The sequence below is a fragment of the Melanerpes formicivorus genome, unplaced genomic scaffold (assembly GCF_026170545.1).
Source record: "Melanerpes formicivorus ecotype bairdi unplaced genomic scaffold, bMelFor1.0.p_v2 SCAF_14, whole genome shotgun sequence".
NCBI classification, from domain to species: Eukaryota; Metazoa; Chordata; class Aves; order Piciformes; family Picidae; genus Melanerpes; species Melanerpes formicivorus.
Window position 1 is genome coordinate 3404398 of NW_027142366.1, and position 13478 is coordinate 3417875.

General features: G+C 52.6%; 1 protein-coding gene across 4 annotated transcripts in view; it reads left to right on the forward strand.

Annotated features, from left to right (window-relative positions):
• Positions 1–244: 244 nt before the first annotated feature.
• The window catches only part of RADIL (Rap associating with DIL domain), a 28107-nt gene continuing 14873 nt past the window's right edge, over positions 245–13478 (forward strand). For 2 of the 4 annotated variants that reach the window (XM_068146630.1, XM_068146633.1), the window contains exons 1-4: positions 245–317; positions 4767–4881; positions 5539–5640; positions 9379–9937. In XM_068146630.1, coding sequence (XP_068002731.1) covers positions 5605–5640; positions 9379–9937 — 595 coding nt within the window. In that variant the 5' untranslated portion in view covers positions 245–317; positions 4767–4881; positions 5539–5604. The other 2 variants (XM_068146632.1, XM_068146631.1) reach the window with 2 other exon arrangements.

Genomic DNA, 13478 nt, shown 5'->3' on the forward strand with positions numbered 1-13478 from the left:
CTGCACAGCGCTTCCCGCCTCTCTCCCCGGCATTTTAACCGAACACCGTGCCCTGGCCCCTTGGGAAGAACCGGCCAATGCCACTCACAAGGGCCGGGGAGGCGCAGCCCTCCCCCGCCATCCGCACCTTCTCCGCCCGTGGGCCCGTCCCGGGGTGGAAGGTTCTGGCGGCTGGCCGCAGGGGGGCGCCAGAATGCCGCTTCGCTGTGCTCTGCTGCGCTCCGCCCCGGCGGCGGGACCAGCCGCACAGCCCCGGCGGCTCCGGGCGCTGCAGCCGCCGGGGGCCCCGCCGAGGCTGCCCCGCCGAGCCCCGACCGGTGAGTACCGGGGCGAGGGATGCGTGTCGCGGAGGGTGGCTGAGACAGACCCCACCACAGGTAGCCACTATTGTTTTTTGTTGAGGGGGGGTGATGGTGGGGAGGGCAGATCTCCCCTGTACCTTCCCGAGACACCCCCGCCGCTCGCTCCGCGCTGACCCCCCGCACCCGGGAGCGTCTCCCTGGGATGGGGCCGGCAGGTTTCACCCCACTACCTTGCTTGCTCGGACAGGAATGTTTGTTTCTTGTCCCCGTGGAAAGTAGAGCCAGGAGGAAAGCGGCAGCTTGTCTGGTTGCCGTTGGCGACCCAACCTGCCCTGCTGCCTGCCGAACCGCACCGGGCTGCGCTGGGGGCACGCTGCACCTCGCGATCCTTGTCCCATTGCCAGACACCTGGGGATCCTTCTCCAAATGACTTATCCTTAGCATGCTTATCCCATTGTATACCCCCTGGGGTCCTTTCCCCATCGCACATCCCTTGAGATCCTTCGCCTAAGTGCATACCCCTTGAAATCCTTCTCCCCGTTGCATGACCCTTGGGACCCCTGTCCCATCGCTCACCCCTTGAGATCCTTGACCCATTGCAACCCCCCTGGGATCCCACTGCTATCCTACAAACGCTATTTCACCTGTATTCAGCGGCTTGTGGCTGTGGTGGCATCCCAGGCTTTAGCGAGGAGTTGCTGGGATGGTCCGTCCCCGTGAGGCTGGAGCCGTTTCATGCTGAGTTGTAACTTTAGTAGAGAAAACTCAGGGGAGTTTGCTACTTGCTGGGGAAGTGCTTATTTTCAGTGCTCTCCAGGATCAGTTAATTATCCCTGGAAAAAAAAAAAAAAGAGAAGAAAAGGGAAAAAAAAATTGCTCAGATCTTATAATTAGGCAACCTACAGAGACTCTGCTGCTCAGAAGGCAGCAGAAAGCAAATGCTCTTTGTGAAATGTTTCTCTGTGTGTGTGTGTGTGAATAGAGCTGCCTGGGCAGAGGGCTGGCATTTGTGCTTGTGCATTACCGGAGAGCTGCTGCATGTTGGCAGCTCAAAAGACCCTGTGAAATAATGGGGGGAGGGAAATAAGGCAAGAAAAGAAAACCTGCTAAAAGGACTCCTGTTGTCCTGGCAGAACTGGGTCTTCAATCATTATAATCTGTTTGTGGAGCTATAACTGCCTTTAGGACAAACTGTGAGTTCATCTTTGCAGGACCAGGACTGACTTTATATCCTGTTTGAATGGTCCCTGAGCCATGGGGTCCAGGGGGCTCCTGCACGGTGCCTGCTGCTAATAATAACTTGGTAAGGAGTTTAGTGGCTCTGAGCTGGCTAAAGACGGCACTGGGGCAGGCACTGACATTATCAGCCTCTGATCTGCCCCTAGATTAGGTGGATAAAACTCCCACAAGAAGATGTCAGGCTCTGAAGTGGAGACTTGATCCTGAATGGAATGGAGGGGGACTCTGATTCAGAACAGAGGCTTTGGGCTCTGCCCTGGCAGCCTGAGCTGTAGGGACAGGATCTGCAGAGGGGCAGGATTTGGAGCTGAGGAAAGCACGTCAAAGCCACCGTGTCCAGGGTGTTCTCATTTCCTTTGCTCTCTGAGTTATAATTTGTTCCACATTGCAGTACTGGGCTGGCCTCTCCCTCCACCTCCCAGCATCCAGGCTGTGGCTGCTGCCATTAGTCTAAGGCTGCCACTTGAGTGGTTTCCATAAAAAAAAAAAACCAAACCCAAACCAACAACCCAAACCAAACAACTCAAAAGAAAACCTAAAGAAAGAGAAGAAGGGAAAGAGAGGAAGGGAAAGAGAGGAAGGGAAAGAGAGGAAGGGAAAGAGAGGAAGGGAAAGAGAGGAAGGGAAAGAGAGGAAGGGAAAGAGAGGAAGGGAAAGAGAGGAAGGGAAAGAGAGGAAGGGAAAGAGAGGAAGGGAAAGAGAGGAAGGGAAAGAGAGGAAGGGAAAGAGAGGAAGGGAAAGAGAGGAAGGGAAAGAGAGGAAGGGAAAGAGAGGAAGGGAAAGAGAAAGGAGAGGAAAAGAAAAATAAAAGAGGAAAAAGAGAAAGAAAAAAAAAGAAAGGGAAAAAAGAGGAAAAAGAAAGAAAAAAAGAGAAAAAAGAGAAAGAAAAAAGAGAATGAAAAAAAGAGAAAGAAAAAAGAAAGAAAAAATGAAACAAGAGCAAGAAAAAAGAGAAAGGAAAAAGAGCAAGAAAAAAGAGAAAGGAAAAAGAGCAAGAAAAAAGAGAAAGGAAAAAGAGACAGGAAAAAAGAGAAAGGAAAAAAGAGAAAGGAAAAAAAGAGAAAGGAAAAAAGAGAAAGGAAAAAAGAGAAAGGAAAAAAGAGGGAAAAAGAGAAAGATAAAGGAAAAGAGAAAGAGGGAAACATTTCAAACAGAGATCTGGGGAAACAGATTTTTCTGGTTGCTGTTCTGGGACGGTTACTGTTGAAATCTCACCACCCATCCACGCAGAGCTCTGTCTGCACCAGGACAGGCCCTAGGGAAATTCCAGGAGATTAAAAAGTGTGTTAATAGTGTTGCTGCTCTTCCCAAAAGGGAGTGAGATGACCTGGTAGCTACAGGTTGATTGGCTTGATAGCATCCCTTGGGGGAGAAGAGGGAGAAACCTGGCTCAGGCTTCAATTGATTAAAGACTTCAGCACCAGTGTGGCTATATGGAAAATAACTCCTGGCAAGCAGAAATGGTTTCAGCAAGAGGTGACTCTGGCTGTAATACACTTCTGTGAGGCATTTGAGTTATGTGAGGTGATTGTCTTGTAAAAAAGACAATGCACTTTCCAGTATTAAAAAAGTCAGTCCAGTCCAGTATTTAGAGCTGACATTAGACAGTGTCAAGAAAGGCAGCATTAAACAAACCTGATTCATTTCAAAGGCAGTTATCAGAGGAGATTATCACAGCTGGGCACTGCTGGCTGGTAGCATGCCCTCAGTGTTTCACTGCTTTTATCACTAATCTGAAAGGAGATAGAAATGATTTCTGGAACAACCTGGGGCTGCTCCAGAGCAGCACCACTGCTGATGGTTTGTGCAAGTCTGGGAGAGCAAAAGCCATCCTAACTGGAGCAAAATGGAAAGTGGAAATCTTTCTGCACCCAAAAATAATAACTGGAGTTGCCTGTGCTTTCCTGTCCCTAATCTGGATGATAAATGTTCAGCTGGAGCTGCTCACAGATGCTGGGAGAGGAAGCACAAGGGGCTCGGCGGCTCCCTCCTCCAGTGGGAGCTGCCTGGAGGGGTGGGGGTGTGTGTGTGGCTCTGTGTTTGTCCTGATTTCTGTGCTGAAGAATTGCAGGGTAATGGGAAATTTTCCTGTGAAAAAGAAAGAGAGAGAGAGAAAAAAGCACAGTGATTTGCATTTTTGATTAGGGCCCTTTCAGAACTGAATTTGGGCTTGTGAGAGCCAAACCCAGCCTTGCCTTTTCACTGGAGGGAATGAATAGAATAGAATAGAATAGAATAGAATAGAATAGAATAGAATAGAATAGAATAGAATAGAATAGACCAGACCAGACCAGACCAGGTTGGAAAGGACCTTTGAGATCATCAAGCCCAAGCTATCACCCAACACTATCTAATCAACTAAACCATGGCACCAAACACCCCATCCAGCCTCTTCCTAAACACCTCCAGGGATGGTGACTCCACCACCTCCCTGGGCAGCACATTCCAATGGCCAATCTCTCTTTCTGTGAAGAACTTCTTCCTAACATCCAGCCTAAACCTCCTCTGGTGCAGCTTGAGACTGTGTCCTCTTGTTCTGGTGCTGCTTGCCCGGGAGAAGAGCCCAGGCCCCACCTGGCTATGACCTACCGTCAGGTAGTTGTAGGTCTCCCCTGAGCCTCCTCTTCTCCAGGCTGAGATACCCCAGCTCCCTCAGTCTCTCCTCACAGGGCTTGATGTGGGAACTGAGGGGCTGCAGAAAGTACCTTGCAAATGAGAGCTGAGACAGGCATCCAGTTAATAAATCAAATCAAAGAGGAATGAGGAGGGACTTGATTTAAGCATCTAAATACACTCATAGAGGAGAAAATACATGGTAGCCAAAAGCTCATTAATTGAGGAGAGAAAAGCATGACAAGAATCAATGTCTGGCAGCTGAAGGCAGACAACACTGGAAATAAGGCATAAATATTTAACTGGTGGGAGCAATTAATCATGGGAAGAAGCAGTGAGCAGCAGAGGTGGCTTCAAACATTTCTTTGCCTTTCCCATCATGCCTCGTTGCCTTGTGGAAGTTTCTCCTGTATCCCCCAGCAAGAGGGGCTGGATTGAACCCACCCCAGGACCTGATTAGTTGATTTAATCACATGGTGTGGTTGTTGTTAATCATGGTCAAGCCAGGGGGAAAAAAAAAGTCTTTCTTGTGCAGTGCCAGCTCATTCCAAGAAACTCCCTTGCAATCACTGCAGGCCCTTTGCAGGTACTTCATTTGGCTTTCTTTTTCAGTTCCCAGTGGTCACAGCCCCACAGATCTGTGGTGAAAGGGCCAGGGGATGGTGCTCTTGGTGGCTCTTCTGAACATCCAGCAGAACAGGCTGAGATTCAAGAACAACAAATCTTGGTGAGCATCCCTGCATGATGTGGCTGCTGGGGGAAGGAGCTGGTGCATGACTTGTTGGCCACCCATGGACAAGAGAGTCCCCAGCCTGGGCTCAATGGGGTTGGGAGAGGGGGGTGATCACAAGACAGTGTGGGAGAGAAGAAAGGAGATAAAGGTCATGTGGTTGTTGCTGGTCCCATCTCCTCCCCTTCACCTTTCCTTTACAGTAGTGTTTCTTTTCCTACAGCTGTTCTCTCCCTGCCTCTTTATGGTGGGATAGATGCTCTTGGTGGCCATCACTGTGATTGGGTTTCCTCCATCTCTCTCCCAAGGCTGTCTGTTCCTGTTGTGATGGAGCCTGTACTTGGTGCCAGGCTGTTTTTCCCCACCTACAGCCTGTGTCTGGCTGAACACGTGCACACACACAACCTGCTGCATGTCCTCTGTGGATGATATTCTCCTTCCATCCTGGGTGTCAGCACCTCTTGGGTTGAGGCAGGAGGAACACAGTGAGATGCTGAGCTATAGAGGGTATGTGTGTGGCTTAGTAGCCTGCATGCAGACCTGGTGCACATCAGGAGCAGAGTTGCAGCATCTCTGAGCCCTCCAAAGCCACTGCACTGTGAGCAACTGGTATCTGTGAGCAGCCCAGAACCACTTCTCCTCTTCCTCTTGCAGAGACGTGTCAGACAGCCAAGCAGGACAATGCACAACACGTGGGAAGGTCCTTTCTGAAGACAATGAATGGAAGGCAAAAAAGCCCATGAGAAGAATGGCAAGGTAAGGGCAGGCTTTGCATGGTAGGAGCAGGAACCTTGGTGCTCTCAGGAAAGTCCTTGGGCATGGCTGTGGTAATGGAAGGACACGTGGTGGCCATGTGAATACCAAAGGCATTCATCATAGCTCTGAAGAATGAATACAAACAGCACTGGCCAGGGGAAATAACAGGTTTTGGTGTGGTGAGGCAAGGCATGTGAGGAGCTGGAGGATACCTGATGGAGATCCTGCTGGGAGGCAATCACAGGCTTTTGGATAATCACCTTGGAGTCGTTAGCAGAGGTGTCACTGAGTGCTGATAAAAGAGACTCTCTGGGAAGTCTGGACCTGCCTCCCTAGCTGCAGGCATATGACACAGCTGGGGAATGGGGCTGCCTGTAGTGAGGAGAGGGCTTGGCCAGGCTGGGGAAGTCCAGGAGCTTGTGTCCCACTGACCTGCAGGTAGATGTACCCAAATCATTCGTGCCTTTGCAGGCTTGTCCACAGGTAACTGGGTCCATCTGGAGCATCCCTGCCCTCACAGCAGGACCAAATAGTATAGCACATTGCCACCAGTCTCTCCTTCGCCTCCCCAGAGCTGCCCACCACGGCCAGTGTGCCTGAGTGCACGGACGCAGGGAGAGCCAATCTCGTTATCATCTTATCACATCCAGTAGAGTCCTCAGGGGGATTAAGACCCTGGGTTACACTCTCTTCAGGAGAAGGTTGTGATTTCCCATGGGACCTGGGCTGATGCCTGGTGAAATCATATCTGTCTTGCTCCAGAGGGTGAAAAATGGAGTGACCAGGCTGGAAGCTTCTCCTGATCCAGGCTTCTTCTGTTTTCCCCTTGAAACACCTTTGCCCCTGCACTCCCTAGAAGCTGTGTCTCATAGAAAGAGAAGCAGAATAGCTGAGCTATAAATAACACATTCAAAACCAGGCAAGGACCTGCAAGAAGCAAGGATGGTGTCCCCATCTGTGATGTGGGCTTGGAGAATGTTAAAAGATTTCCCACCAGCAGATGTTAAAAGGCTTCTGTCTGTGCTGGAGATAGTTCAGGGCAGAGCAGATTAAACCCATGAACTGAAAGCAGTGATTTGATGACAAAGTGTTATCTTTTGCATCCTTGATAGCAAAGTCTCATAGGGACATGGGGTAGTTTTACTTCTGGCCAATGTTAATGAGGGGTGGTGGAGCCCTACTAACAGCCTGAGGAAACTGCTCTTGAACCTGATCCTCTGCCAGTGCCCTGACCTGTTCCCCAGGTCAGGTCTGCCCCAGTGCTCCCAGGAGATGTCACACAACAGACACCGAGGGATGTCCCCAGCAGGAACAACATCTCTAGGTTCAGCTGGAGGAGGAGCAGCAGCATCAAGAGAGCCATAACTCTAACCACATCCCTGCTTCAGTTTCCCTAGTTGCAAGGTGGAAGCACAAAGAGCCTTCCCCAAACCCAGTTTGTTGCAGTGAAGATCTTGGGGGGCAATGCTTGCCTGGTGAGATACTTGGCTGGCTTAGCAGCAGTGGTGGGATTGCAAGCTCTAGGCAAGCAGTTGGACTTGATGATCTCAAAGGTCTCTCCCAGCAGTTCTCAACAGTTCTAGGGTTCTAAATCACAAGACACTAAGCTCTGCTTTCCAGGTTGATGGCTAAGCCCAGTATCAGTAAGCCAGGCAGAAGCGATGTGCTGGGGCTGGGGGGCTGCCAGATCCCCTTCCTGCCCCACAGCACCTGGGCAGTCAGGTTTGGAGGCAGTGGGTTGGGGAGAAGGACAAACTCCATCATTTTCACACTCCTGGTGGGCAGAAAGGGATGACTTGGGGTGTAGCATCACTAGAGGATTGCAGAGTTCCCATGAATGTCCTGCAGCCTTAGGGTTTGCTGGTGCCTCAGTTTCCCCATCTGCAGCCTCTGGTCCTGGGATGGGGAGATGCAAGCCCTGCAGAAATCCTCCGTGCATAGCAGTGAGGTGGTTTCTGGGTTAGAAGGTGACCTCTTCCATTAGCACCAGGGACGCTGCTGCTTCTTGAATTAGATGGTGGTTTGGAGGCTTTCCAGGGCCAACATCATTCTGCCTGATAGTGCTGGGGCTGCTCTGGTGGTGAGAACCTGCCTGGGATCTGCAGGGCTGCGGCTGCAGAAAGCTGCTGGCACCTTGTGTCTTCCTGGCTGCGCACAGCTGGACCGTGCCAACAGCTGCATCCAAGCACTCCGAGAGCTGCTGATGGAACATTTTGGGTCATCTGTGTATGCACCAAGTCTCTCACCAGGCCTTTCCCCTGTTCATGTTGTAAAATCTGGAGGTGAGGGAAATTCCCCTCCTGCCCATGCCAGCAGTGCTCAAGTTCTCCTTCCGGCCCTTTCCCAGCAGGGGTTGGTGGTGCAGCCGGTGGCGTTATCAGCACCGAGCAAGCCCTGGGTGTTTGTGCATCCAGGATGCGATTTCAAGGCTGGCCCCAGATGTTGCCAGTGACATTAAGCAGGACCACTAGCTACCTAACAGGACCATTACCTGCCCAAAGCCAGGAAAGCATCAGACCCCACCTGGAGCACTGCATCCAGTTCTGGAACCCCTAGTACAGGAAGAATGTGGATGGGCTGGAGCATGTCCAGAGAAGGGCCATGAGGATGAGCAGAGGGCTGGAGCACCTCTGCCATGGAGACAGACTGAGGGAGTTGGGGCTGTTCAGTCAGGAGAAGAGAAGACTCTGAGGAGACCTTATTATGGCCTTCCAGCATCTGAAGGGGGCTACAAGAAAGCTGGGGAGGGACTTTGTAGGGTGTCAGGGGGTGATAGGACTGGGGAGAATGGAAAAAAAATAGAAAGGGGTAGATTCAGATTGGATATTAGGAAGAAATTCTTCACCACGAGGCTGGCACAGGTTGCCCAGGGAGGTAGTGGAAGCCTCATCCCTGGAGGTTTTTAAAGCCAGGCTGGATGTAGCTCTGAGCAACCTGCCCATGGTAGGAGGGTTGGAACTTGATGATCCTTGAAGTCCCTTCCAACCCTAACAGTTCTATGATTCTATGATCAGGATTTCCATCCCATTCCTGGGGACTGAGGGGCACTGGGAGCTGTCGCACAGCCGTGACCACCTCTCCTCTGTTGGGTGCCCACCCAGCACAGCTGTGCCCTGGCTGACACGACAAGGGCAGCCTTGTCAGCGATGCCACCACGTGCTTTAACATCCTCCACAAACTCGCAGCAGCCAAGAGATTTGCCAGAGTCAGGACATTTTTAGCAGGGCTAATTAAAGCCTGCTTGCACCCCGCGCCTCTCGGTGAGCAAAAGCATTTAGCGGTGACCTCAGAGTGAATTTGCTCTTCAGCTTTCTGTTTCACCTCTAAAAACAAAATGGGATTGCTCCATAAACTCGTTAGTGAAAGTAGCTCCTGATGTCTTGGCTCCCATCCAGGATGGGCCCCGCCAAATCCTGCTGGGCTCTGCTCTCCTGCTGCTGCGTTTTGCTTGGGAGTGAGGGACCTCTTGGTACACCGAGTGGAGAAATTTGGGGCTGCTGAAAACTACCTTCTCAGGGCCAAAACCCTCCAGGGGGGACAATGCTGATGCCAAGGAGCCCAGCTGAGCTTGGCCACCGGTGTTTTGGGTTGCACAAGGAAAATGGCCCTCCCTTGGCGCTGTCCCTTCCTACCTTGGAGGTGACAGTGGCTCCTTCGCGGCCACCAGCTGGTTCCTGCTCAGCACAGCTGGCCTCCAAACTGCTGATCTTCTCCTTTTGCTCTCTCTTCCCTGCCCAGCTGTGCCTCATGACGACCTCACGCACAATGTTTTATGGGTCCTCCTCCACCATGGCTCCGCCATCCAAGAACCGTCTGAAGCGCCAGAGCCGGATCCTGTCCCAGGTCTTGTACCGGACTCTGAGCTACAAGGATCGGAGCTCGGCCTCCGCTTCCCCAGCGGCCGGTGAGGATGACCCAGCTGAGCTCTCCACCCAGCTCTCGGCCCCCGGTGTCCTGAAGATCTTTGGAGGCAACATCTGTGCGGGCACCAACTACAAGAGCGTGCTGGCGACGGGCAGCTCGGGGGCGCGGGAGCTGGTGAAGGAGGCCCTGGAGCGCTATGGGCTGAGCCAGCTCAGCGCCGGGCAGTACGCCCTCTGCGACGTCATCGGCAGGTTCGAGGGCCCTGAGAGACGGTGGCAGACGGAGGGGCTGAGGGTCCTGGGTGACCACGAGAAGCCACTGCTCATCCAGGACCTCTGGAAACCCAGGGAGGGCTTCTCGCGGCGGCTGGAGCTGCGCAAGAGGGCAGAGGTGGAGGAGCTGGCGGCCAGAGATGTGGACACCACTACCGCAGGTCAGAGCCAGACATGGGGCAGGGAGAGAGTCCAGGGAGCTGCCACCTCCCCAGGCTGCCTGTGGGAGATGCACCCCACACCAGCAGCTTTTGCATGTGTTTTGGCCGTGGGGAGTGGGGTGTGAGTGGGAGAGGAGCCACAGTTTAGCTGCAAGGCTTCTGGGTAGAGTTAGCACTCAGCCCTTTCCTGCATCACTTTGGTACCTGCAGCCTCAAATATTTCCCCCAGCCAGTCTTAGGTGTCCAGACCAAATCCCCACTTGCAGCTGGGCAGCAGCAGGCAAGACCATCAGCATTGCTCACTCTTCTCATCACTGTGAGGCAGCAGCGTGGTGTCCCACACCTCAGCACAGCTTTGTGTCTGGCAGAGCACTGCTCCACTCCCCTGCACCCCCATCTCCCTGAGGGCATCCCCCAGGCCAGACACCTCAGGCAAATTAGCAGGAACAATTAAGTGAAATGAGAAGCTAATGAAGAGAGAGAAAAGTAGGGCAGGAGAGCTCCCTCAAAGGTGTCTGACAGGAACCAGCAGGTTAATAGGTGACCCCAGTGCAGAGAAAGAAAGTTTTCCTTCTCCCACCCCCAGATAAAAGCCCCACAAGAAGGAGGGCAGAAAGGTTTAAAATCATGTTTTGAAATGTGTGATGGTCTTGGTGGGTCTTACCTGCTGCTGGAGGAGTCTGGGTCAGGCTCTGGAGGTGTTATCTGGGAGGCTTTGCTGGGATGAGCTCTGGGAGGTTCCTCCCACCTGTAGGAAAGGGCTGTGATTGTCATGATGAAGGTGCTCAGCAAAGGAGAGCCAAGGATTCCCCTCCACCAGCAAAGGAGCAAGTCACCAGTGGGGGCAGGGCTCCTTTCCTACCCACTCTAACGAGGGCTCCTTGTGAAGGAAACCAGCCATGGGCATTTCAGGGGAGAGCAGACACTCCTGGGGTCCCACCAGCTGCAATTTGCAATTGTGATCTTGCCTGAGTGCCCCAAAATCTGAGTGTTGACTTTGCAGCTTTGGAGGGTATGGGCAGGTCTCCATCAGTGCAGGGAGTCAGGAATGGGCTCACCTCCTGCCTTGAGCTGGGAAGGATGGAGCAGCAGTGGAAAACAGCCCTCAGCCCTGGTATTAATGCCGTGCAGGGTAGGTCCATGGGCACTTGGTGGCAAGACAGGGCCTCCTCCATCCCTTGCTATGCCCAGTCCTTGTGTCCACGGAGAGGATGCTACAGGATCAGTCCCAGGCTGCTGCACCTGTGATGCAGAGGGAGGGAAACGGGCTTGGAAAGGATTTGCAAAGGTAGATGACCTGCTCTTCTCTGTGGCTCTTTCTCCAGCTGGGATCAGAGAGCCGTAAGCACTTTGGGAAATCGGTGACTAAAAACAGCTTCTTTTGAACAGAGGAAAGGGCAAGAGCCAAGGCTAATGGTTATAGCACACAGTGGGGAGGAACACGTGGCAGCTCCCTGCCTGAGCCCAAGGTCACAGCAGCTCTCAGATGCAAATACTCCCTCTTGGATGCAGGAAGCAGCATTCCCACCCATCACCTGGGTCCTGGGTGGGCTGAGGGAGCAGCAGGCTCCATGCTGGCCTGAGCCTGGCACCCTTCAGTCATTTCCGATGGAGAACCAGCTCCTGATGGGATTGCATGCCCTGCATCTGGAAATCAGCCCATTATGCTTTCAGTGTAGATATCACTTCATTTGTTTCAGCACTCCTGGGTGGGGTGGTGGAAATTCTTCATTTTTTAACCTTTGGGCATATTCCATAGCTGACTAAGCTCTTCCGAGACACAAAACCTACACCCACGTTTGTTTAGGCTGCCTGCTCTGCAGACTGCACAGCCCTCAGATCTCTTACCTGTTACAATCTCACCCCTGAAGCCCTTTGCTTTAGTGGCATCAGGGCTTCTGCCACCCTGTGCTGGTGGCACTGCTGCAACTGGCTCCACCACTTCCAGCCCCATCTGCAAGATGGATAGAAGTGATGCAACACATCTAGAAGAGACATCTGCTCCCCCCTCATCCAGCACTCAGAAAAGACATGACACACCTGGTGTGAGGGGCACTGAGTGCCCTCCACTGGGTTCACCTTTGTCATCAGCCTTGAGCTGGCAGAGGTCCCCTTGCCAAGCATCAGCTGCCTGCCAGGGCTGTGGGGCGCTGGTGTGGAAAATGCAGCATCTGTGCAACAAAAATAAAGAGGCTTTGGGCTTATGGCTCCCTGGAAAGGAAAAAAACCTAAAGTAATACAAAATCCAGGGCTGCTGCAAAGCACAATCAGCAGGGAAATACCTCCAGTACCTCTCCCCATGCAGGGCATGATTGGAGCAGTATGAGTGGGCTCACTGCTGTCAAGCAGGCTGGTGCTTTGCTGCCCACCCTGCTGCTGAGCTGGTGGCTGAGGGAAAGGCTCCACACCCGTCTGTGACCTGATAGCAAATAGGTTTGGAGTTCTAGCTGCAGTTACCCATTATCCTAATTAGTTTATTATCTGCTTCCCGCTGAGGAGGAAGGTGCTCTCTCCACATGCCACCAATTAGCAGCACAGGTAAGAGCATCTCTGCAGCAAGGAGGCTGATGTTCTCTCTCACTGCTACCCCTAGCCCTGCTACTGTTGGGCAGCAACAAGGCAGAGGTTAGGGAGCATCTGGGGAAAGCACCCACAAACTGGGGGTGCTGGGACAGAGGCACAGCACTTGGCATCCTTATGGCACTCATCTTCCCAACCAGCCTCATTTTATACTCTGTCCTGAGCTTGCTGGATCTTTCCTGGAGGCTGAATCCTGTGCACAGCTTGAGAAACATAGGAGTTAAGCTTATTATACTAAAAGATGCTCTGGCAGGTACCCCTGAGGATCTGGCTTTGATATGCCTCAGCATGACTGCATCCTTGGAGGGCTCCCTGCAGGGTCTGCAGGACAGTTACATTGGGAAGGACTAGCACTCTGTTAGCCCCTCCTGGGTAAATTCAAAGTATTTCTTCTTTCCTGGGGCCACTGGAGTTATTTTTTGGTTTTCTCCCAGCCAGGAAAAGGGAATCTCTTCCCTAGGCTGAAAAAAAGGCAGATCCCAGCCAAGATCCCCAGTGCCACAACCAGCAAGTTTCCCAAGTGATGCAGGACAGATTTAGAGGCAGCAGCTTGGTGGGGTCCAGTGGGTGCTGGCCAGAGGGGTGCACAGTGCCCCTGCTTAGGATTCCCAGCTCTCCCTAAGGGACAGGGCATGATCCTGTCATAGAATGGTTTGGGTTGGAAGGGACCTTAAACATCATCCAGTTTCAACCCCCCTGCCATGGGCAGGGACACCCCCCACTAGCCCAGACTGCTCAAGGCTCTGACCAACCTGGCCTTGAACACTTCCAGGAAGGGTGCATCCACAACTTCCCTGGGCAACCTGTCCCAGTGTCTCACCCTTCCCCATTTCCAATCCTGCCCCATTGCCACCTGCACTGGCATGTGGCTTCAGCAGCCGCCAGCTCTGCCCGGGCTGTGCTGGAGGTGCTTGGGCAGTGTTTGGAGTGGGATAACTTGCATGCACTGGGGAGGAGGAAA